This window comes from Mustelus asterias, chromosome 29 (genome assembly GCF_964213995.1).
Source record: "Mustelus asterias chromosome 29, sMusAst1.hap1.1, whole genome shotgun sequence".
NCBI lineage: Eukaryota > Metazoa > Chordata > Chondrichthyes > Carcharhiniformes > Triakidae > Mustelus > Mustelus asterias.
Genome location: NC_135829.1, coordinates 4306372 through 4332263, shown reverse-complemented (window position 1 = coordinate 4332263; position 25892 = coordinate 4306372). Strand labels below are relative to the sequence as shown.

The 25892-nt window shown below is 46.6% G+C and overlaps 1 protein-coding gene across 1 annotated transcript; it reads right to left on the bottom strand.

The window, feature by feature from the left end:
• Positions 1–2106: 2106 nt before the first annotated feature.
• Positions 2107–10164, bottom strand: ngrn (neugrin, neurite outgrowth associated). The gene is made up of 3 exons (XM_078199921.1): positions 9963–10164; positions 7571–7681; positions 2107–3462 (listed from the first exon to the last, which is right to left on the bottom strand). Exons 1-3 carry the CDS (start codon positions 10133–10135, stop codon positions 2868–2870), a joined length of 879 nt encoding a protein of 292 aa, XP_078056047.1. The 5' UTR covers positions 10136–10164; the 3' UTR covers positions 2107–2867.
• Between the last annotated feature and the right edge of the window lie 15728 nt (positions 10165–25892).

Below are 25892 nucleotides of genomic sequence, written 5' to 3'. Positions count from 1 at the left end.
TAGGCTGAGGCTTGTTATAGGGCAAATTGGAGGGATCTTTACTTTCTGTCCAACCCCATGCTGTACCTGTCCTGGGGGTGTTTGATGGGGCAACAGTGTCGAGGGAGCTTTACTCTGTATCTAACCCTGTGCTGTACCTGTCCTGGGAGTGTTTGATGGGGCAACAGTGTAGAGGGAGCTTTACTCTGTATCTAACCCCGTGCTGTACCTGTCCTGGGAGTGTTTGATGGGGACAGTGTGGAGGGAGCTTTACTCTGTATCTAACCCTGTGCTGTACCTGTCCTGGGAGTGTTTGATGGGGACAGTGTAGAGGGAGCTTTACTCTGTATCTAACCCCGTGCTGTACCTGTCCTGGGAGTGTTTGATGGGGGACAGTGTAGAGGGAGCTTTACTCTGTATCTAACCCCGTGCTGTACCTGTCCTGGGAGTGTTTGATGGGGACAGTGTGGAGGGAGCTTTACTCTGTATCTAACCCCGTGCTGTACCTGTCTTGGGAGTGTTTGATGGGGACAGTGTAGAGGGAGCTTTACTCTATCTCGCTACAGACTGACTTACAAAAATCAACAGCAACAATTGTTCTGTTTCATTATTTGTTTCAGCAGAATAGCCGCACATGCATTGAAAATACAGAACATTTAATTTTTTTAAACAGTAAACTACGACTATGTACTAAACTTTACAACAGAACAAGAGGAAGTTTTTCTCAGTGACAGCACAGAGTATAACCATCCTGGAATTCACTGTTCACAGGAATATCTCCTGTCACTGTCAGAACAAATCTAATTCCATACACATCCCAACTTAACAGAATCCGTTATCCCAGCATGTCAGAATAAAATCAAACATCAATTACTCCCTGCTCTCGCTGTTACCGCTGATTGGAGTACAGTTACCCGGTGACTCCTGCAAACCGAATCCTCTCCCCACTCACTGAGGGCCAGTGTGTTGGCTCAGGTTCTGGTCTGCAGTTTCCAAGTTGTTCAGCGTTCAATCACAGGGAATGGAAACTTTGGACGAGGAACCAGGAGCAAGCAGCAGTCCTGAAGTCTATCAAGGCCCCATTAGAAAGGAGGGCGGGCTGCAAATGGTGAAGTCATAGAAACCCTACAGTGCAGAAGGAGGCCATTCGGCCCATCGAGTCTGCACCGACCACAATCCCACCCAGGCCCTACCCCCACATATTTTACCCACTAATCCCTCTAACCTACGCATCTCATGACTCTAAGGGGCAATTTTTAACCTGGCCAATCAACCTAACCCGCACATCTTTGGACTGTGGGAGGAAACCGGAGCACCCGGAGGAAACCCACGCAGACACGAGGAGAATGTGCAAACTCCACACAGACAGTGACCCGAGCCGGGAATCGAACCCGGGACCCTGGAGCTGTGAAGCAGCAGTGCTAACCACTGTGCTACCGTGCCTCCCTGTCGCATAGAAGTAGATTCAAGTTCCATTCCAGAGACTGGAGTGTAAAATCTAACACACAACTGAGGGAGCACTGCACTGTCCTAAGCGCTGAAGAAGAGCTGCACTGTCCCAGACGCTGAGGGAGTGCTGCGCTGTCCCAGATGCCGAGGGAGTGCTGCACTGTCCCAGACGTCGAGCAAGTGCTGCACTGTCGAAGGTGCCGAGGGAGTGCTGCACTGTCGAAGGTGCCGAGGGAGTGCTGCACTGTCGAAGGTGCCGAGGGAGTGCTGCACTGTCGAAGGTGCCGAGGGAGTGCTGCACTGTCGAAGGTGCCGAGGGAGTGCTGCACTGTCGAAGGTGCCGAGGGAGAGCTGCACTGTCGAAGGTGCCATCTTCCAGATGAAAGAGCACACCGAGCTCCCATATACTTTCACGTAGATGTAAATGATCCTAGCATTACTCGGAGAGATGGGGCGTTCCACCTCGTGTCCTAGTCAATATTTATCCCTCAAGCAACCAGCATTACAAAACTAGATCTGGTGACGGGGCTAAAGCCAGAGTGCAGCAGAGTTCCCTATGAATGGAGTACAGTAAAGTTACGCTGGGAAGCTGCTGAGAAGTTCCCAAAGCTGCACAAACAAGATGAAGAATGGAGAGACGGAACGGGAACTTTGATAAACCACAAGGAGGTAACAAGCCATGGCTCAAGCCAATCTTTTTATTCAAAACAATTCATCCAACACAAATCAAATATCATAATTTCACAATGAATTACACTTTCACAATAATAAATTATAAACAAAACAAACCAATATAGCACGATGTAGATTATTTGCAACCATCTGGGGTTCAGCCCCCGGGGGTGTAGACTTACCGGATCAATTCCCTTGGGGCTATGCCTGCCGGGGCCAAGCCTGGGGAGGCTCCAGGTCGACAATGTGGATTTTGGATGGTGTAATGTGGATGCGCTTTATTAAGTAATTGAATATTACAATTAGACAAATCACTTAAAGATTGTAAATGGTTAACTTTATTCACCTGACAGAAATCATTGACTTCAGAGCAAATGTATACTTATGATTGGTATATACAAATTACTTGTAAGATAACCAAACGTATAATTACTGATGCAATGTATCATTCAGTGAGTCTGTATGCCACCTTGTGGGAGCCAACTGCCCCTGCTATAGCTTGAATAAAGGCCGTGTGCCTGGTCTCTCGAGGGGAGTGAAGTATGAAGTAACTGGGTAGCTGTGACGTTCCCTAATATCAGGTCGTTATCACATTACTGTTTGGGGGAAGTTTGCTATGTGCAGATTGACTGCTGCAATTCTGACACGTAGTCAGTGACTACACTTCAAAAATACTTCATTGGCCGTGAAACACTTTGGGTTGTCCTGGGATTGTGAAAGGTGCTATAGAAATGAAATTTTTTTCATAAACGACTGGATTGTACAAGTTAGGTTTCCTGTTTGGGGTTATTTAAGGAGTCTACATTATGAATTCTATAAAGAAAATTGCCTTCACAGTCGTAAAACTCAGAGCCCTTCTGCACAACTTTCAACTGGTTTGCAGCGAGTTCCTGCAATTCCTCATCGGTTTCTTGAACACCCGGTGGATGTTGTGTGTCAGGTGAGCTGCACTCTTCCCTCTCCCTGGCCTTCACCATGTCAGGGCTGCTCTGAACTCCGAGTTTCTTGTTCTGTTGAGTACGACTGATTCGCCCAGTCTCCTTTGCAATGCGATTGTGCAATCTGCCATTTGAGACAGATTGTGGGGGAAGTGCAGTCGTCGTCCCCTGAGAGAGTCTGGGCAATGGTTCCCGAGCCGTGATGAGTTTAGATTCGACCAGTGCCTTTCCGCTGGGTGGACTGGCAGTCAGCTGAGGGACAGTCTGCCTCGCTCCACAAACACTGGCATCCTGCTTCATCCTTCTCTGCAACGAAGGCTTAAACTTACTCCTCAGCACTCGCCGGATAGCATCTTCGCTTACTGAAAATCCCTCTGCCAACTGTGACACGCTCCACTCCTCTGGAAACTTGGTCCTCAAAAACCTGATGCACATCAAATAATTATACACTGTTTGAAATTTAGCAATACGCAATGGAGCAGAACTTGTACAGGAACGAGTTTCTATATATTTAATTACCTCCCTCAGAAACAGCACTTCATGCACATTAGTTACTTTCCTAGTGCCGTGTCCTCTGTTGTTGTGGGTGAGTAAGGGGTATAGGAATAGGAGACCATTCAGCCCTCGAGTCTGTTCCGCCATTCAATGAGATCATAGAGATTTCAGGTGGCACAGTGGTTAGCATCACTGCCTCACAGCGCCAGGGAGCCAGGTTCAATTCTGACCTCGGGTCACTGTCTGTGTGGAGTTTGCACATTCTCCCCGTGTCTGCGTGGGTTTCCTCCGAGTGCTCCGGTTTGCTCCCAAAGATGTGTGAGTTACGTGGATTGGCCATGCTAAATTGACCCTAGTGTCAGGGGGATTAACAAAGAACAAAGAACAATACAGCACAGGAACAGGCCCTTCGGCCCTCCAAGCCCGCGCCGCTCCCCGGTCCAGGATTGAATCCTGAATCCAGGATCCCCGCCCAATTTTCCAGCCTATCTACATACCAATATCCTATCCACCGAGCTGTCCCTCACAGCTACGATGCTTTGTTCATTACAACCTATTAACTTACCCCCACCCCCCCATTCCAGACCATGTGATCTCCAGGGAGAGGCGAAAACCCAGAGTGAAAAACCCCAGGGCCAATATGGGGAAAAAAAAATCTGGGAAATTCCTCTCCGACCCCCTGAGGCGATCGAAACGAGTCCAGGAGATCACAATGGCCCCGATCGGAAAATGCTTCCCAACCCTAGTCATTTCCACTTCCACGAACACCATATGAATTCCCTGCCCCCGAGACAGGTTCCCAACTATCCGCAGTCTCACTCTGTACTGGCACCAGCAAGATGATTGTAGAATGAAGCCTTGAAACGAGAAACCAGGAACAATTAGCCCGCGCCGCTCCCTGGTCCAAACTAGACCACTCTTTTGTATCCCTCCATTCCCACTCCGTTCATATAGCTGTCTAGATAAGTCTTAAACGTTCCCAGTGTGTCCGCCTCCACCACCTTGCCCGGCAACACATTCCAGGCCCCCACGACCCTCTGTGTGAAATATGTCCTTCTGATATCTGTGTTAAACCTCCCCCCCTTCACCTTGAACCTATGACCCCTCGTGAACGTCACCACCGACCCGGGGAAAAGCTTCCCACCGTTCACCCTATCTATGCCTTTCATAATTTTATACACCTCTATTAAGTCTCCCCTCATCCTCCGTCTTTCCAAGGAGAACAATCCCAGTTTCCCCAATCTCTCCTCATAACCAAGCCCCTCCATACCAGGCAACATCCTGGTAAACCTCCTCTGTACTCTCTCCAAAGCCTCCACGTCCTTCTGGTAGTGTGGCGACCAGAACTGGACGCAGTATTCCAAATGCGGCCGAACCAACGTTCTATACATCTGCAACATCAGACCCCAACTTTTATACTCTATGCCCCGTCCTATAAAGGCAAGCATGCCATATGCCTTCTTCACCACCTTCTCCACCTGTGACGTCACCTTCAAAGATCTGTGGACTTGCACACCCAGGTCCCTCTGCGTCTCTACACCCTTTATGGTTCTTCCATTTATCGTGTAGCTCCTCCCTACATTATTCCCACCAAAATGCATCACTTCGCATTTATCAGGATTGAACTCCATCTGCCATTTCCTTGCCCAAATTTCCAGCCTATCTATATCCTTCTGTAGCCTCTGACAATGTTCCTCACTATCTGCAAGTCCTGCCAGTTTTGTGTCGTCCGCAAACTTACTGATCACCCCAGTTACTCCTTCTTCCAGATCATTTATATAAATCACAAACAGCAGAGGTCCCAATACAGAGCCCTGCGGAACACCACTAGTCACAGGCCTCCAGCCGGAAAAAGACCCTTCCACTACCACCCTCTGTCTTCTATGACCAAGCCAGTTCTCCACCCATCTAGCCACCTCCCCCTTTATCCCATGGGATCCAACCTTTTTCACTAGCCTACCATGAGGGACTTTGTCAAATGCTTTACTAAAATCCATATAGACAACATCCACGGCCCTTCCTTCGTCAACCATTTTGGTCACTTCTTCAAAAAACACCACCAGGTTCGTGAGGCATGACCTCCCCCTCACAAAACCATGTTGACTATCGTTAATGAGTTTATTCCTTTCTAAATGCGCATACATCCTATCTTTAAGAATCTTCTCCAACAACTTCCCCACCACGGACGTCAAGCTCACCGGCCTATAATTACCCGGGTTATCCTTCCTACCCTTCTTAAATAACGGGACCACATTGGCTATCCTCCAATCCTCTGGGACCTCACCTGTGTCCAGTGACGAGACAAAGATTTGCGTCAGAGGCCCAACGATTTCACCTCTCGTCTCCCTGAGCAGCCTTGGATAGATTCCATCAGGCCCTGGGGATTTGTCAGTCTTTATATTCTCTAACAAACCTAACACTTCCTCCTTTGTAATGGAGATTTTCTCCAACGGTTCAACACTCCCCTCCGAGACACTCCCAGTCAACACATCCCTCTCCTTAGTGAATACCGACGCAAAGTATTCATTTAGGATCTCCCCTACCTCTTTGGGCTCCAAGCATAAGTCCCCACTTTTGCCCCTGAGAGGTCCGATTTTTTCCCTTACAACCCTTTTGTTCCTAACGTATGAATAAAATGCCTTGGGATTCTCCTTAATCCTGTCTGCCAAGAACATTTCGTGACCCCTTTTTGCTCTTCTAATTCCCCGTTTGAGTATTTTCCTACTTTCATTATACTCCTCCAGAGCTCCCTCCGTTTTTAGCTGCTTGGACCTAACATACGCCTCTCTTTTCCTTTTGACCAGTCCCTCAATTTCCCTGGTTATCCACGGTTCTCTAATCCTACCCTTCCTATCCTTCTTTTTTACAGGCACATGCTTGTCCTGTAGCCCTAACAACCGTTCCTTAAAAGACTGCCACATACCAGATGTGGATTTACCCTCAAACAGCCTCTCCCAATCAAGAGCTGCCAATTTCTGCCTGATCCCAATAAAGTTAGCCTTCCCCCAATCCAACACCTTACCCTTGGGACACCACTCATCCTTTTCCATCACTATCCTAAAGCTAACAGAATTGTGGTCACTATTTGCCACATGTTCCCCGACCAAAACTTTGAAGACCTGACCGGGCTCATTCCCCAGCACCAGGTCCAGTATAGCCCCCTCTCTAGTTGGGCTGTCCACATATTGTTCCAACGAACCCTCCTGTACACATTTTACAAATGCCTCACCATCCAGAGTCCCTGCCCTCAGCGATTTCCAGTCTATACCAGGGAAATTGAAGTCTCCCACTACAACAACCCTATATTTCCTGCACCTATCCAGTATCTCCTGACATATCCATTCTTCCACTTCCCTTGGGCTGTTGGGGGGCCTGTAGTACACCCCCAACATAGTGACTGCGCCTTTCCTGTTTCTAAGCTCCACCCAGAGTGACTCGCTACACGACTCCTCCGAATTGTCCTCCCTCTGCACCGCTGTAATATGCTCTCCAACCAATACCGCTACTCCCCCACCTCTTTTGGCCCCTCCTCTGTCTCGATTAGCAGGGTAAATGTGTGGGGTTATGGGAATAGGGCCTGGATGGGATTGTGTTCGGTACAGACTCGATGGGCCAAATGGTCTCCTGTACTGTAGGGATTCTACGATAGCCCATCAATTTTCCAACCCCACGTACCCAGCTTTACCCATATCCCTCGATACTATTACCCAATAAAAATCTAGCGTCCTGCCACCCGAGCAAACGTTTGCCTGGCTATTAATTCTTGGGAGGCCCAGATGAGTCAATACTGGGTGACCACACAAACCCTGGCTGTTTTCTCTTCATCTCCCCCTGGCCCAGTACACTGAATCCAATCCCAGCACCTCAGCTGACAGGCCAGGGATTGTACCTTCTGGATCTGTCCCTCGCAACAACAGACAGGGTGTTTACTCACCTGAGTCGTCAGGAAGGCCCAGCCACATCCGGACGGTTGTCCAAGTTCCAGGCTGACAAACACCAACCATTTCATAGTTAACAGGCCTGGCTTTAACTCTTACCTGATCTGCTCCATTGCCTCCGTTGTTAGGGACCGTGGAGGGGGCCCAGAAAGACCCAACTCTATCTGAATTCTCCGCAACTTAATAGCTTTTAACTTCCTCTTCTCAGCTCTGCAAGTAGAGGTGGAAATTGCACAGTAATATTTTCCTAAATCTACCCGTCAATTCAAAAAGCACCTTTAATGAATATTACAAACTAACCATGCAGTCAATACAGATTGTTTTAACCACAGTGTCATCATAGAAACCCTACAGTGCAGAAGGAGGCCACTCAGCCCGTCGAGTCTGCACCAACAACAATCCCACCTAGGCCCTATCCCTGTAACCCAATATATTTACCCCGCTAATCCCTTTAATTTACGCATCCCGGGACACTAAGGAGCAATTTAGCATGGCCAATGAGCGCAACCCGTACATCTTTGGACACTAAAGGGTAATTTAGCACGGCCAATCCACCTAACCCGCACGCCTTTGGGCTGTGGGAGGAAACCCACGCAGACACAGGGAGAACGTGCAGACTCCACACAGACAGTGACCCGAGCCAGAAATTGAACCCAGGTCCCAGCGCTAACCACTGTGCCGTGTTTGAACATTTTTAATATTATGGTTCACTTGTTAATACTGGTTAAGGTTTTGTTTTAAAACGGGTGTTGTCTGGAGCTAGCTGCTTGGTTTACGGTCTACAATACAAAGCTAAAGGCACATTATCAGGTTATTAAGAAATGAAATTAAGTAAAATTACAATTGTTATTTTTTGCCCTCTATTTGTGAAAATGTCTTTGGAACACTAGACGGAATCATTGTCCAAATTCCTGTGCCAGGTTCGTGAATGAGAAAATAGTCTGATTTATACCGCACAGCTCAACAAACTGGTCTTTAATAAGGTTAATACTGGATTATTTTAAGTGCCGGAACACAAGTATATTGTAAATATCATCATTCTGGCTTTCATGAATGTATTATAGTTATCAATTGGTAATTATTAATTTGCAATTACTGCTAGTTATCAATTACTACCAATGTTAGTTCCTCTGGTTACTACTAGTTAAAGAAACAAGAAGCAGAAGGAGGCCATTCAGCCCTTCGAGCCTGCTCCACCATTCATTTTGATCGTGGCTGATCATCAAATTCAATATCCTGATCCCTCCTCTTCCTCCCCCCATATCCCTTGATCCCTTTAGCCCCAAGAGTTATAATTTCTTCTTGAAATCAGACAACATTTTGGCCTCAACCACATTCTGTGGTAGTGAATTCCACACATTCACCACCCTCCGAGTGAAGAAATTTCTCCTCACCTCGGTTCTAAAAGGTTTACTCCTTTTCCGCAAACTATGATCCCTAGTTCTGGACTCTGCCACCATTGGGATTCTTTCTGAATCTACCCCGTCTAACCCTGTTAGAATTTTATAAGTTTCTATGAGATCCCCTCTCACTCTTCTAAACTCCAGTGAATATAATCCTAACCGACTTAGACTTTCCTCATATGACAGACCTGCCATCCCACAAATCAGCCTGGTAAACTTTTGCTGCACTCCCTCTATAGCAAGGACATCCTTCTTCAGATAAGGACACCAAAACTGCACACAACACTCCAGGTGTGGCCTCACCAACGGCCTATACAATTGCAGCAAAACATCCCTATCCTCAAATCCAATCAGCAGTTGCATTAATATTTTAATCAAAATTCTATGGTTAAGGGTTACTACGACAATTAAGAGTCTATCGATGTTATTGTCATTAGTGTGAGTTAACTAAACTTATAATAGTGCAAATTTTATAATATGGTAGTTACTGGAGTTAGCTAGTGTTGCAGTAGTAACTAACAGTTGCCTAACTCTTAAGTTGATCTTTCTCTACACCCTAGCTATGACTGTAACACTACATTCTGCACTCTCTCATTTCCTTCTCTATGAACGGTATGCTTTGTCTGTATAGTGCGCAAGAAACAATACTTTTCACTGTATGTTAATACATGTGACAATAATAAATCAAAACAAGGTAGTAACTGAGTTAGCTAGTGTTACAGTGGTAACTCTGAGTTAACGAATAACGTGGTAGTTATTATTAGCTAGTGTTGCAGTAGTAACCGGGTTCATGAATAATATAGTAATATGGTTCATGTAAGTTGTCTAGTTGTGGTTAGGAAGTTAATTAATAATGTGGTAGTTACTGTAAGTTGTAATTAGTTACTAATGATGTGGTAGTTAGTGGGTGTTAACTAATGATGCAGTAGTTAATATAAGTTAATGATGCGGTAGTTAATGGGAGTTAACTAATGATGCGGTAGTTAATGGGAGTTAACTAATGATGCGGTAGTTAATGGGAGTTAACTAATGATGCGGTAGTTAATGGGAGTTAACTAGTGATGACTGATTGAATGAACTATCTTCACCTGATGGTTTCCTCCAGCCCTGCCTCGGCCTCCCTCTCCCCGCCGCCGCCGGAGCTGCTGCGCTGGGCCGAGCCCCGCAGGAAGCCGCCGGTCCGGCCCACCGCCTGAGCGCAGCCCCAGGTCGGGCCCCGGACTCCAGGCCGGAGGATCCCCCGAGCCACCCAGAGCCACATGAAGCTGCACCGGATCCGGAAACCACCGGCACCGGGGGAGAATGTGTCCCCGGACAATGGTTCCGCCCCTCACCGGGTCCGAGTCCCAGAGGCCGGGGTCAAAGCCCCGCCCCCCGGACACTTCATTCATCGCTGATTCACTCCTGCTCTGATTGTTTTTGTTTAAAGTTTATTTATTAGTGTCACAAGTAAGGCTTACATTAACACCGCAATGAAGTTACTGTGAAAATCCCCTAGTCGCCGCACTCCTGCGCCTGTTTGGGTAACACTGAGGGAGAATTCAGCACGGCCGATGCACCCTAACCCGCACGTCTTTCAGACCATGAGAGGAAACCGGAGCACCCGGAGGAAACCCACGCAGACACGGGGAGAATGTGCAAACTCCACACAGACAGTGACCCGAGCCGGGAATCAAACCCAGGCCCCTGGCGCTGTGAGGCAGCGGTGCTAACCACTGTGCTGCCGTGTCTGTGCACCCCCAGCCGAACCCCACTTTCCTGCTTCTATCTTCTATGTTTTGTATCTTTTTCCCGACGGAAGAAGGTGGAAGAGAGAATGTCCGGGGTGCGTGGGGTCCTTAATTATGCTGGCTGCTTTGCCGAGGCAGCGGGAAGTATAGACAGAGTCAATGGATGGGAGGCTGGTTTGGGTGATGGATTGGGCTACATGCACAACTCTTTGTAGTTCCTTGTGGTCTTGGGCAGAGCAGGAGCCATACCAAGCTGTGATACAACCAGAAAGAATGCTTTCTATGGTGCCTCTGTAAACGTTGGTGAGAGTCGTAGCTGACATGCCAAATTTCCTTAGTCTTCTGAGAAAGTAGCGGCTTTGGGGGGCTTTCTTAACAATGTGTATGATGTTGATTAGAGCATAAATAACACAACGGCGGGGATATCTCTCTTGCTCTTCTTGAAAACAGTGCCATGGCATTTTTGTTTTTACGTCTATCCAAGCAGATTGACCGATGAGGCCTCAGCTTAACTGATCTGAAAGACAGCATCTCTGACAGTGCAGCACTCCCTCTGCATGTGCAGTGTCAGCCTGGATCTTTGCACCCAGACAAGGCATGAACCCAAAATTCTGTGATTCAGAGCCAAGAGTGCTACCCACTGCTGGCACCATGTCTTATTGTCTTCCATACTCAACCCTGAAGCTGAAGCTGATTCTAATCCCTTACCCAATAACTCCCCTGGTTGTCAACAGCACAGACCAGCCAGGAAATCTAACACCTTGATATAAAAACAAAATACTGTGGATGCTGGAATCTGAAACAAAAACAGAAAAATGCTGGAAAATCTCAGCAGGTCTGACAGCATCTGTGAAGAGAGAATAGAGCCAATGTTTCGGGTCTGGATCTAACTTCCTGATGCATTGGGAAGGTTCCAAAATACATTATTTTAATATATTTTGGAACCACTCCCTGTGAAAACAAATAAATTACATTTTAGCAATCTCAAGGTGTCACTGTAGCTCAATTCTCAGCCTTGTTCAAAAGGCTTTGGGATTATGCTACAGACAGTTACATGGGTAAGATGGGTATAGAGGGATATGGGCCAAATGAGGGCAATTGGGACTAGTTTCAGGTTTTAAAAAAAAGGCGGCATGGACAAGTTGGGCCGAAGGGCCTGTTTCCATGCTCTAAAGCTCTATGACTCTGACTTTATGCTGAATATGTGGCTAAACAGGTTCAAGGTTGGAGGGGGAATGTTTAAGGATGGCGCAGTGGTTAGCACTGCTGCCTCACAGCATCAAGGACCCGGGTTCAATTCCCGGCTTGGGTCACTGTCTGTGTGGAGTCTGCGCGTTCTCCCCATGTCTGTGTGGGTTTCCTCCGGGTGCTCCGGTTTCTTCCCACAGTCCAAAGATCTGCAGGTTTGGTGGGTTGGCCAATGATAAATTGGCCCATAGTGTCAGTGGAATTAGCAAGGTAAATGAGGGTTATGGGGATAGGGCCTGGGTGGGATTGTGGTCGGTACGGACTCAAAGAACAAAGAACAATACAGCACAGGAATAGGCCCTTCGGCCCTCCAAGCCCGTGCCGCTCCCTGGTCCAAACTAGACCATTCTTTTGTATCCCTCCATTCCCACTCCGTTCATATGGCTGTCTAGATAAGTCTTAAACGTTCCCAGTGTGTCCGCCTCCATCACCTTGCCTGGCAGCGCATTCCAGGCCCCCACCACCCTCTGTGTAAAATATGTCCTTCTGATATCTGTGTTAAACCTCCCCCCCTTCACCTTGAACCTATGACCCCTCGTGAACGTCACCACCGACCTGGGGAAAAGCTTCCCACCGTTCACCCTATCTATGCCTTTCATAATTTTATACACCTCTATTAAGTCTCCCCTCATCCTCCGTCTTTCCAGGGAGAACAACCCCAGTTTACCCAATCTCTCCTCATAACTCAGCCCCTCCATACCAGGCAACATCCTGGTAAACCTCCTCTGTACTCTCTCCAAAGCCTCCACGTCCTTCTGGTAGTGTGGCGACCAGAACTGGACGCAGTATTCCAAATGCGGCCGAACCAACGTTCTATACATCTGCAACATCAGACCCCAACTTTTATACTCTATGCCCCGTCCTATAAAGGCAAGCATGCCATATGCCTTCTTCACCACCTTCTCCACCTGTGAAGTCACCTTCAAGGATCTGTGGACTTGCACATCCAGGTCCCTCTGCGTATCTACACCCTTTATGGTTCTGCCATTTATCGTATAGCTCCTCCCTACATTATTTCTACCAAAATGCATCACTTCGCATTTATCAGGATTGAACTCCATCTGCCATTTCTTTGCCCAAATTTCCAGCCTATCTATATCCTTCTGTAGCTTCTGACAATGCTCCTCACTATCTGCAAGTCCTGCCAATTTTGTGTCGTCCGCAAACTTACTGATCACCCCAGTTACACCTTCTTCCAGATCATTTATATAAATCACAAACAGCAGAGGTCCCAATACAGAGCCCTGCGGAACACCACTAGTCACAGGCCTCCAGCCGGAAAAAGACCCTTCCACTACCACCCTCTGTCTTCTGTGACCAAGCCAGTTCTCCACCCATCTAGCCACCTCCCCCTTTATCCCATGAGATCCAACCTTTTTCACCAGCCTACCATGGGGGACTTTGTCAAACGCTTTACTAAAGTCCATATAGACGACATCCACGGCCCTTCCCTTGTCAACCATTCTGGTCACTTCTTCAAAAAACTCCACCAGGTTAGTGAGGTATGACCTCCCTCTCACAAAACCATGCTGACTATCGTTAATGAGTTTATTCCTTTCTAAATGCGCATACATCCTATCTCTAAGAATCTTCTCCAACAACTTCCCCACCACGGACGTCAAGCTCACCGGCCTATAATTACCCGGGTTATCCTTCCTACCCTTCTTAAATAACGGGACCACATTAGCTATCCTCCAATCCTCTGGGACTTCACCTGCGTCCAGTGACGAGACAAAGATTTGCGTCAGAGGCCCAGTGATTTCATCTCTCGTCTCCCTGAGCAGCCTTGGATAGATTCCATCAGGCCCTGGGGATTTGTCAGTCTTTATATTCTCTAACAAACCTAACACTTCCTCCCTTGTAATGGAGATTTTCTCCAACGGTTCAACACTCCCCTCCGAGACACTCCCAGTCAACACATCCCTCTCCTTTGTGAATACCGATGCAAAGTATTCATTTAGGATCTCCCCTACTTCTTTGGGCTCCAAGCATAATTCCCCACTTTTGTCCCTGAGAGGTCCGATTTTTTCCCTGACAACCCTTTTGTTCCTAACGTATGAATAAAATGCCTTGGGATTCTCCTTAATCCTGTCTGCCAAGGAGATTTCGTGACCCCTTTTTGTCCTTCTAATTCCCCGTTTGAGTTCTTTCCTACTTTCTTTGTACTCCTCCAGAGCTCCCTCCGTTTTTAGCTGCCTGGACCTAACATACGCCTCTCTTTTCTTTTTGACCAGTCCCTCAATTTCCCTGGTTATCCACGGTTCTCGAATCCTACCCTTCCTATCCTTTTTTACAGGCACATGCCTGTCCTGCAGCCCGAACAACCGTTCCTTAAAAGACTCCCACATGCCAGATGTGGATTTACCCTCAAACAGCCTCTCCCAATCAAGAGCTGCCAATTTCTGCCTAATCCCACTAAAGTTAGCCTCCCCCCAATCCAACACCTTACCCTTGGGACACCACTCATCCTTTTCCATCACTATTCTAAAGCTAACAGAATTGTGGTCACTATTTGCCACATGTTCCACTACCGAAACTTTGAAGACCTGACCGGGCTCATTCCCCAGTACTAGGTCCAGTATAGCCCCCTCTCTAGTCGGGCTATCTACATATTGTTCCAAAGAACTCTCCTGTACGCATTTTACAAATTCCTCCCCATTCAGAGTCCCTGCTCTCAGCGATTTCCAGTCTATACCAGGGAAATTGAAGTCTCCCACAACAACAACCCTATTTTTCCTGCACCTATCCAGTATCTCCTGACATATCTGTTCTTCCACTTCCCTTGGGCTGTTGGGGGGCCTGTAGTATACCCCCAACATAGTGACTGCGCCCTTCCTGTTTCTAAGCTCCACCCAGAGTGACTCGTTACACGACCCCTCTGAATTGTCCTCCCTCTGCACCGCTGTAATATGCTCTCCAACTAATATGCTACTCCCCCACCTCTTTTGGCCCCTCCTCTGTCTCGCCTAAAACACTTGTACCCCGGAATATTCAGCTGCCAGTACTGTCCCTCTTTCAACCAAGTCTCTGTCACCGCAACCACATCCAAATTCCTCGTGAGCATTAAGGCCCTAAGTTCGTCTATCTTACCTGCTACGCTCCTTGCATTGAAGTATAAGCACTCCAGACCTCCAGGCCCAGTGAGGTCATCCTTCCCCAGAGTGCTCTTCTTCTTTGCCAGCCTTGTCCCAGCCCCAAGCTCGTCCCCAGCCTCTACACTCATAGACCTAATATTTTGATCCCCACCCCCCTGCCATACTAGTTTAAACCCCCCCGAACTGCACTAGCAAAACTCCCAGCCAGGATATTGGTGCCCTTCCAACTTAGTTGTGACCCGTCCTTCTTGTACAGGTGCCATCCTCTCCTGAAAACTTCCCATTGATCTAGGAAAATGAAGCCCTCCCTCTTGGACCAGTCCTTTAGCCAAGCATTCAATTGTACTAACTCCCTATTCTTAGCCTCACTGGCACGAGGCATTGGGAGCAGCCCAGAGATGGCCACCCTGGAGGCCCTACCTTTTAGTCTATTTCCCAACTCTCTGAATTGCTCTCGTAGGATCCCCCTGCTCTCCTTCCGATTGGCCTCCTTCTGCACTGTAGGGATTCTATGAACTTAGTTTAGGTTTCAAAAGCAAAGATTTTCCATTTTTTTAGCACCCTTCCTCAATTGGTAAAAAAACTCTTTAAAGCTAACAAGATAATTTGAAGTTAGTCAAATGTATGTGATGCGGCAGCCATATTGTACACAAGATCTCACAAAGAAATGTGATAATGACTAAACAGTAACTAGCTCGGCCTCTGCTGGACTAATACATCCAGTTCCGGGGGCTGCATTTTAGGATGGATGTGAATGCATTAGTGCAGAAAATGGTTCCAAGAATGAGGAACTTCAGTTACAAAGGTAGATTGGAGAAGGTTAGAACTGTTTTCCTTGGGTGGAAGAAAGCTGAGAGGAGATTTGATTGAGGTACTCAAAATCATGAGGGGCCTGGACAGAGTGGATAGGGAGAAACTGTTCCCAATTGTGAAAGAATCGAGAACAAGAATTGAATAATTGGGCGGCACAGTGGCGCAATGTTTAGCACTGCTGCCTCACAGCGCCAGGGACCCAGGTTCAATTCCCGGCTTGGGAAACTGTCTGTGCACGTTTTCCCCATGTCTGCGTGGGTTTCCTCCGGGCGCTCCGGTTTCCTCCCACAGTCCAAAGATGTGCTGGTTAGGTTGATCGGCTGTGCTAAATTGCCCTTGGTGTCAGGGGACTAGCCAGGGTAAATGCGTGGGGTTATGGGGGTAGGGCCTGAGTGGAATTGTGGTTGGTGCAGATTTGATGGGCCGAATGGCCTCCTTCTGCACTGTAGGATTCTATGGAGGACAAAGATGAAAGATAATTGGTAAAATAAGCAAAAGTGACAAGGGTAAACCTCCGACACAGCAAGTGGTTATGGTCTGGAATGCACTATAGCTGGGAGTTTTGTGGAGGCAGATTCAGTTGAAACATTCAAAAGGAAATTAGACTTGTATCAAAAGGAAGAACTCAGAGTTACAAGGAGAATGGCACTTAGTGAATTGCTCCTGTGGAGAGCTAGGACAGACATGATGGACCAATGGTCTCTAACAATTCTCTGATTCTGAAATAATCTATTTTCTTGATGTTGCTCGAGAGGAAACTATTGGCTGGGACATACGCAGAGGAGAACTGATTGAAATATTGTGGGATCTTTTACATCCGGCTGGGAAGGACGATTCTTGGTTTGGTGCAGCATTCAAAAGATTCCAACAGTGCGGCAGCAATTCCTCACTAATAAAGTGTCAGCCTAGATTTGATGTGGAGATGCCGGCATTGGACTGGGGTGGGCACAGTGAGAAGTCTCACAACACCAGGCTAAAGTCCAACAGGCTTATTTGGTAGCACGAACTTTTGGAGCGCTGCTCACACTCACCTAATGAAGGAGCAGCGCTCCGAAAGCTCGTGATTCCAAATAAACCTGTTGGACTTTAACCTGGTGTTGTGAGACTACTTACTGTGCCTAGATTTTGCGCTCAAGTTTCTGGAGTAGGACTTCAAGACTGGACCAGTGACCACCTAAAATATTGTGGACCATTTGCAGTGCACCTTCTTTATTTTTACTTCCGCCCTCAATAGACTTTATGCTGCATGTGCTTTTTGGTCTCTAATCACAGTTTGACTGTGGGGTGATGACTGAGATAATGTTCTCCTCCCACTCCTTATGTTACAAAGAGAGCATCTCTCAAAGACTGACATCCAAACTCCACACGGTGAATCCAAGGGCTGTGTAAAATACTCTTCTTGCTGTGTGGGAGGGAGAATCAGTTACAGATGTATGTGTAAGAATTTTTAATATGTTTGCAGTCTTCCCGAATACAGCCCTTAAAAAGAAACACTTGCATTTATATTGTACCTTTCATGACAACCCAATGTCTCACAGCCTTTGCAGCCAATTAAGTACTTTTCGAGGTGTGGTGACTGTTGTAATGAAGGAAACACAGCAGCCAAGCTCCCACAAACAGCAATGTGAGAATGACCAGATTCCGTTTTTTGATTGAGGGGTAAATATTCCTCAAAACAGTGGCGTGGGATTGTTCACACTCACCTGAGCAGGTAGATGGAGCCCCATTTTAACGTCTCATCTGAAAGATGTCAGGTGGGCCGCGTTCGCCCCAAAACCGGAAAATCCCGCCCGAGGTCAACAGACCTTTCCATGGTCCGCCCCTCGCCAGCTCCGATTCCCGTGGCAGACGGAACAGGAAAAGTCGTCTCGTCACCTCTGACACCGCAGAATGTTCAGTATTGCCCCTAACCTTATGTGCCAGATGTGAGAGTGTTACCAATTGAGCTGTGGATGGCCTCTTAGCTATTGTCAGTGTCGAACATTGCTTGACATGGTGTCTACATATTGCTAATGACTTGAATTCGTTGCTTTTCCCTGCTTCACCATGGCTTCACTATGGCTTCATTATGGCCTTCTCCTTACGCTCATCTTGTTGCAGTTTGATGTCAAAAGAAACCAGGATTCCATGGTAAATCTTTCATCGAATCAGTGCAGTGCAGAAGGAGGCCATTCGGCCCATCGAGTCTGCACCGATCACAATCCCACCCAGGTCCTATTCCCGTAAGCCCACATATTTACCCTGCTAATCCCCTGACACTAGGGGTCAACTTAGCATGGTAAATCCACCTAACCCACACATCTGGGGTAGCACAGTGGTTAGCACTGCTGCCTCACAGCGCCAGGGACCTGGGTTTGATTCTCGGCTTGGGTCACTGTTTGTGTGGAGTTTGCACATTCTCCCCGTGTCTGTGTGGGGTTCCTCCAGGTGCTCTGGTTTCCTCCCACAGTCCAGAGATTGCGGGTTATCCATGCTAAATTGCCCCTTAGTGTCAGGGAGACTAGCAGGGTAAATATGTGGAATGGGAATAGGGCCTGATGGGATTGTTGTCGGTGCAGGCTCGATGGGCCGAATGGCCTCCTTCTGCACTGTAGGGCTTCTATGGTTCTATGATCTTTGGAATGTGGGAGGAAACTGGAGCACCCGGAGGAAACCCACGCAGACACGGGGAGAACATGCAAACTCCACACAGTGATCCGAAGCCGGGAATCGAACCCGTGTCCCTGGCGCTGTGAGGCAGCAGTGCTAACCACTGTGCCACCGTGCTGCCCCAAATGAATCTTTTCAAATGAGTTCCATCCCCGCTCCCATCCCCTCCCACATCCCTGTTGTGAAGGTGCCCACTCTCCGCACAGCATGTGATGCCACTCACCCTTTCATGTATGAACTTGTACAATAAGTGCCCACAAGCTGCTTCACCGAGAAAGGGCATCGCGGTCAAACCCAAAATGTTCACGTCCCAGCTGGGGAGAACTGTGTAAAATTCAAGGGACAGAACCTTTCTCCAGCTCTGTGGAGCCCCTAATTGAGATTAGCTACCTCAGTACAGACTGGGCATTGAACATAGAGAAAAGCAAAATACTGTGGATGCTGGAAATCTGAAATAAACACAGAAAATGCTGGATGAACGCGACAAATCCGCCAGCGTCAGTGGAGAGAGAAACAGAGTTAACATTTTCGATCAAAATGACCCTTCTGCAGTTGTTCTGTAGAAGCATCATTTAGATCCGAAACATGGACCAATATTTTGCCATCACACTTGCCTCGGAATCGGGGTGGGCGCGGCCCACAGAACGGAATTCTCCATTGGACTCGGGCAGGATTTTACGAGCCTCGCCCAAGCGAGGTCATAAAATATCAGCCATTAACTCTGTTTCTCTCCATAGATGACGCCAGGCCTGCTGGGTTTATCCAGCAGTTTCTGTTTTTATTATTGAACATAAATAGTTGTGTTTCACTCTGAGCAGAGTATTTATTAGTCTTTATTTGGAGCCTCTGTCGTATCCCTCTGAACGGTGGCACTGCTGCCTCACAGCGCCAGGGACCTTGGTTCGATTCCTGGTTTGGGTCACTGTCTGTGCGGAGTTTGCACGTTCTCCCCGTGCCTTCGTGGGTTTCCTCTGGGTGCTCCAGTTTCCTCCCACAGTGTGAAAGACGTGCTGGTTAGGGTGCATTGGCCGTGCTAAATCCTCCCTCAGTGTTACCCGAACTGGCGCCAGAGTGTGGCGACTAGGGGATTCTCACAGTAACTTCATTGCAGTGTTAATGTAAGCCTTACTTGTGACACTGATAATAGACTTAAACTTCTATCTGCATGTGCAAAACTTGACTGAATGCCATCATGCTGGTGTAGTTGTTCAGTTAATGAGGCAGAAGAAATTTGGATACTTGTTTGAACAGATGAGGAGACATTTGAATGCACAGACATTTCATCATTGGACCATTACAATATCAAAATGAGAGAATATCACATTTCATCCGTACAGTAAAAGTGCTTTTAATCATTTATTTCAAGTTTTGATGTGCAAACTATTCTCACAGGTAATTAAAATAAAATTTACTTCAACAAAACAGTGTTACAATATTCCCAGGTTGGCAGCAATTCCCAAATTCCTGGGGATTCCTGATACAATAACAGCTAAAGAATGGAAAGGGTCTCTTTGATCCATATGGAGTATTGTGCTGCTTGCTGCTGATAGTCCTACACACTTTGGGAAGGATTGCCAATTAAGAACCTCAGAGCAGTAGCCATCAAGACTAATTATTGCAGTACAAGTCATCAGAGTGCAGGGACCAGAAAATCACACCGTCTCAGTGGCGCTAACCCCAGTTACTCAGCGTTTTTTAAACAACCTACCGGCTTGTTTTTTTTGCCCGATCATTTCATTTTTTGTGATGTGGAGTTGCTGGCCTGGGCACAGTAAGAGGTCTCACTACACCTGGTTAAAGTCCAACAGGTGTATTTGGAATCACGAGCTTTCGGAGCACTGCTCCCTCATCAGGTGAGTGGAGAGGTGGGTTCACAAAGGCGGTCTATATAGACAAAAACACAATTGCAAGATAATACAGATTGGAATGTGAAGAATGGTTGGAATGCAGGTAATCAAGTCTTTACAGGTACAGACAGTGCGAGTGGAGAGAGGGATAATCACAGGTTAAAGAGGTGTGAATTGTCTCAAGCCAGGATAGTTAGTAGGATTTTGCAAACTCCCTGTGTTGAGATAATTCACACCTCTTTAACCTGTGATTATCCCTGTCTCCACTCGCACTGTCTGTACCTGTAAAGACTTGATTACCTGTAAAGACTCGCATCCCAACCATTCTTCACATTCCAATCTGTAGTTATCTTGCGATTGTGTCTCTGTCTATATATGCCGTGTTTGTGAACCCACCTCTCCACTCACCTGATGAAGGAGCAGCGCTCCGAAATCTCGTGATTCCAAATAAACCTGCTGGACTTTAACCCTGGTGTTGTGAGACTTTTCACTTTTTGTGTCTGGGAAGTTGGGTTATGAACTCTGATTATGTTCTCTTTCCCGTGACAAAAACAAGTGCTGCCAAATGAGCTGCTGCAAAGGCCAAGGGACACATAGAGTGATTCGTTTGCAATCTCTGCTATTTGCAGAAGCTTGTTTTTTTATGTGGGAAATGCAGAGAAATCCATGTTTAAATCTTCAGTGTGACTGTGAGCATTGAGTGAACATTTCTGAAGGGCACGAGGTTTTGAGTGTCGCCAATGCTGCTGATGAGTCTCTCTGCCCAGTGACACATTTCAATCTTGACTCAGTATTGTATCTCCCACTGCCCCGGGGTGACTCTCTCCAGTTCCCACATGTGATGGCTGCAGAAGGTTGTCCCGTTTAACACCTGTCTGCATCTACATGGAAACTGGATTGAAACGATCCACTTCCATTTCCCACAAGTGGAAAAACAGAATAAAAGTTGAAGTAGGATGCCCTGCTTTTCCTTGCATATTATTCCTGCTTCCTGTGCTACCTCTGTTTATCTGAACCCGAGTGAAGCGGTAAAGACACCAAATTTGGGGTTTTAAGTAGCAAAAGAAGGGAAGGCCGATAGAGGATAAGGTGCCAGATCTCAGATGCAGAGTCAGGGATCCAATGTGCAGATGAATTCTGGGCCCAATTCCATGTCCTGTTGCTCTTGCGACGCTATTTTTAAACGGCCAGGACGGGAGTTCGGTGCTCAATTAGTGGCAGCGAGCTCCCAGGGAGGTGACAACTGCGTACCTGGTGCCAACAGCAAAAAGTTTAACAACACCAGGTTAAAGTCCAACAGGTTTATTTGGTAGCAAAAGCCACACAAGCTTTTGGAGCTCTAAGCCCCTTCTTCAGGTGAGTCACACACAGCAAAGGCAGGCAGCCATGTTGGGAATTGCCAATGCCTTGCCAATTAGACAAGGCAGCTACTTGAGATGGGATGCAGCCATGGGCGAGACGGGTAGGAGCAGCACTGGATGGTCCCACAGATGGTGACGTAATGGTAATGTCACTGGAATAGTCATCCAGAGGCCCAGCCTTTCTTTCCGGGGACATGGGTTCAAATCCCATCATAACTGCTGGTGGAATTTGAATTCAATTGTTAAATCTGGAATATAAAGCTAGTCTCAGTAATGGTGACCATTATAACTACCATCTGGTTCACTAATGTTCCTTTAGGGAAGGAAATCTGCCATCCTTACCCGACCTGGCCTACATGTGACTCCAAACCAATAGCAATGTGGTTGACTCTGAAATGGCCTAACAGCCCCCCATGGGGCAATTAGGGATGGGCAACAAATGCTGGTCTTAAGATAAAAGCAAATGACTGCAAGAATGTGAAACAAAAGCAGAAAGTCCTGGAAAATCTCAACAATCTCAGAAGACCTGCTGCGATTTTCCAGCATTTGCTGCTTTTGCTGTTGTAAACTCCTGCCTTAATTGGCAGTGATGCCCACATTCCAAGAAAGAATATTCTTAATAAAGTAAAACTAATGGAAAACAATTTACCAGGGCCCCACGATTAAAGCAATAGCTAGCTATTCACAGACTGTTCAGGGAGTCACTGGGCAAGTATTTAAAAATTACAATCTCAAACAGGTCCCTTAATAAGCTCCTTAATGAGCTTCAGGGCTCACTAACTGGCAGTGAAGGCATTTCCTGCTCCCTCACACTCCCTCCCATATTCCAAAGGCACTGGGATCTCAGGATGACCTACATCTAGGACCTGCCATTTTTGATTCCTGCTCACGCCAGGTCTCACCCCGCAATGCCCCTTTTAAAAGATCCAACCCAAGAAGTTCCAAGGTTTCAGGGAGAAAGAGGGACTATTAGGTAAAGACTCTCAGGGTAGCGAGAGGGGGCAAGGAACAAGCTTGTGGAACTGAATATTTGGGAGTGAGGAGAAGAGTGAATTTAGTACGAGTACTTTAAACCTGATTGAGGGTATGAAGGCAGAACCAACTAAGGTAAAGTGGGAAAGACAGGTAGGATGGTAGAGATGCACTGGCAGACTTTTAAGGAGATATTTGTTAAGTCACAGTAAAGATTTATACTCGTGAGTGAAAAATAAAGACTTTGAGAAGGATGCATCATGGGTGGCTGAATAAGAAAGTTAAGGATAGTGTCAAATTGAAAGAAGCAGTGTATAAATCTGCAAAGATTAGTGGTAGGTCAAAGAATTGGTCAGATCTTAAGAACCAACAAAGAATGACTAATGGCAAGGTGGCACAGTGGTTAGCACTGCTGCCTCGCAGTACCAGGGATGCATGTTCAATTCCAGCCTCGGGCACTGTCTGTGTGGAGTTTGCACATTCTCCCCGTGTCTGAGTGGGTTTCCTCTCACAGTCCAAAGATGTGCAGGTTAGGTTGATTAGCCATGTTAATTTGACCCTTTATGTCAGGGGTTTAACAGGGTAAATATGTGGGGTTGTGGGAATAGGGCCTGTATGGGATTGTGGTCAGTGCAGACTCGATGGGCCAAATGGCCTCTTTCTGCACTGTAGGGATTCAAAAAAATAATGAGGGAGAGAGTAGGGTGAGAGAAAGCTAGCTAGTAACATAAAAACAGAGAATAGAAGTTTCTAGAAGTATTTAAAAAGGAAAAGAAAAACTAAAGCTAGTCTAGAGAGTGAAAGTGGGAATTGATAATGGAAAGCAAGTAACTGGCAGAGGTGTTGAGGTGAGTATTTAGCGCCTGCCTTCACGTAGAAGACGTGGAAAACTTTCCAAAGATGCTTGAAAATCAAAGGATGAATGGGAAGAAGGAACTTTAAAAATACCATGAGGGAAAATGTGCTGGGAGAATAAAGGCTGGACCAAGGAACTATAGACCAGTTAGCCGAACGTCTGTCATAGGAAAATTGCTGGAATCCAGGAGATTAGCAGAGAATACTTAGATAATCCTAATGTGATTAGGCAGAGTCAACATGGAAAGTTGTGTTTAATCTATTAAGAGTTTTTTGAGGAAGTATCAAGCAAGGTGGACAAAGGAGAACCTGTAGATGTGGTGTACTTGGATTTCCAAATGGTATTTAGTAAGTTCCCACTCAAAGATTACTCCACAAGATAAGTCACATGGTGTAAGGAGCAATGAGCTACTAGTGGGTTGCGACAGGGATCAGTCCTGGAACCTCAACTCTTCACAATCTATATCAATGATTTTGATGAAGGGACTGAATGGTAGTTACATTTGCTGATGATACCAAGATAGTTGGGAAAGTAAATTGTCAAGAGATGGAAAAGACCCTATACAAAGGAATATAGATAGGTTAAGTGAGTGGGCAAAATTTGGCAGGTGAAGTATAAAAGAGAAAAAGTGAACTTAGAATCCCTACAGTGCAGAAGAGGCCATCCAGCCCATTGAGTCTGCACCAACTCTCTCTATCTTACCCAGGCCCGATCCCCATAGCCCCACACATTTCCCATGGCTAAGCGCAATCAACACATCTTGAGACACTAAGGGACAATTAAGCACGGCCCCTAATCCATCCAACCTGCACATCTTTGCACAATTTGTCCACTCTAACAGGAAGATTTGAAAAGCAATATCGTATTTAAATTGAAGAAACTTGGTGGCACAAAAAGATATTTTTTATTCATTCATGGCACATGGGCATTGCTGGCTGGCCAGCATTTATTGCCCATCCCTAGTTGCCCTTGACTAGGCCATTTAAGAGTCAACCACATTGCTGTGGTTCTAGAATCACATGTAGGCCAGACTAGGTAAGGACTGCAGATTTCCTTCCCTAAAGGACATTAGTGAACCAGATGGGTTTTTCCAACAATCGACAATGGTTTATGGTCATCAGTAGATTCTTAAATCCAGATTTTCTTTTTATTGAATTCAAATTCCACCATCTGCCGTGGCGGGATTCGAACCCGGGTCCCCAGAACATTAGCTGAGTTTCTGGATTAATAGTCTAGCGATGATACCACTAGGCCATCGCCTCCCCACTCGGGTGTCCTGGTAAATGAATCACAAAAAGTTAGTATGCAGATACAGCAAGTGGTTAGGAGGTCAAATTGAATGTTGGCATTTATGGCAAGGGGAACAGGATATAAAAGTAAAGATGTTTTACGGCAGTTGTACAGGGCCTTGGTGAGACCACATCTGGAGTTCTGTGTACAGTTTTGGTCTCCTTATTTGAAAAAAACATATAATTTTGCTAGAAGCAATTCAGAGAAAATTCTTTTGACTCATTCCTGGGATGACGAGTTTATCTTATGAAGAAAGGTTGAACTGATTGGGCTGATACCTACTGGAGTTTAGAAGAATGGAAAGTCATCTTATTTAAGTTTCTGGGGGACATGATAGAGTGGTTACCAGGAGGATGTTCCCTCTTGTGATGGACATTGAATTAGGGGACATGGTTTAAGAATGAGTGGTCTCCCTTCTAATTTGGAGATGGAAATGTTTGTCCTCTCAGCCGGTAGTTACCCTGTTGAATTCTCTTCCCCAAAAATCAGTGGAGGATAGGTCGAAGAATTTATTCAAGAAAGAATTCGATAAAATGGACAAGGGTTGTGGGGGACAAGACAGAAAAGTGGAGTTGAGACACAACCAGTTCAGCTGTGATCTTATTGAATGACAGAATAGACTCAAAGAGCCAAATGGCTTACTCCTGCTCCTAGTTCTATGTTCGTAGGTGACACAACAACTTTACGTAGCGCCTTTAATAACTGGTGGTATTTTCCAGCCTTGCCGGCAGTGGGCATCATCGCGGGTGGAAGGAAAAACTTGGAGAGTGGCCAAGAATCACCATCCAAATTTTCCCTTCCACCCGTGATGCTACCCACAGCTGGTAGGACTGGGAAGTCCCACTCAAAATGGATGCTTCCCAGGTGTGTTCTAAAGGAAAGCCTTGCTATCAAACAGAGGAAAGGTTTGCATCAGCAGTACCTACAGGAACAGGAGAAGGATATTCAGCCCCTTGAGTTTTTCCACCATTCGGTTAGTTCATGGCTGATCAGTCTTGCATCTGGTGCCTGACGGAAAGTCTCAAGCAGTTTTGACGGACGCACACCTCAGATCAGAATGTGTTATATTTAATCATTTGAATACTTGTCGAATTTATGCTGGGGTCAATTTGAGCAACTACTGAGATCAGCCAACTTAACACGGGCAAGAATCAAAC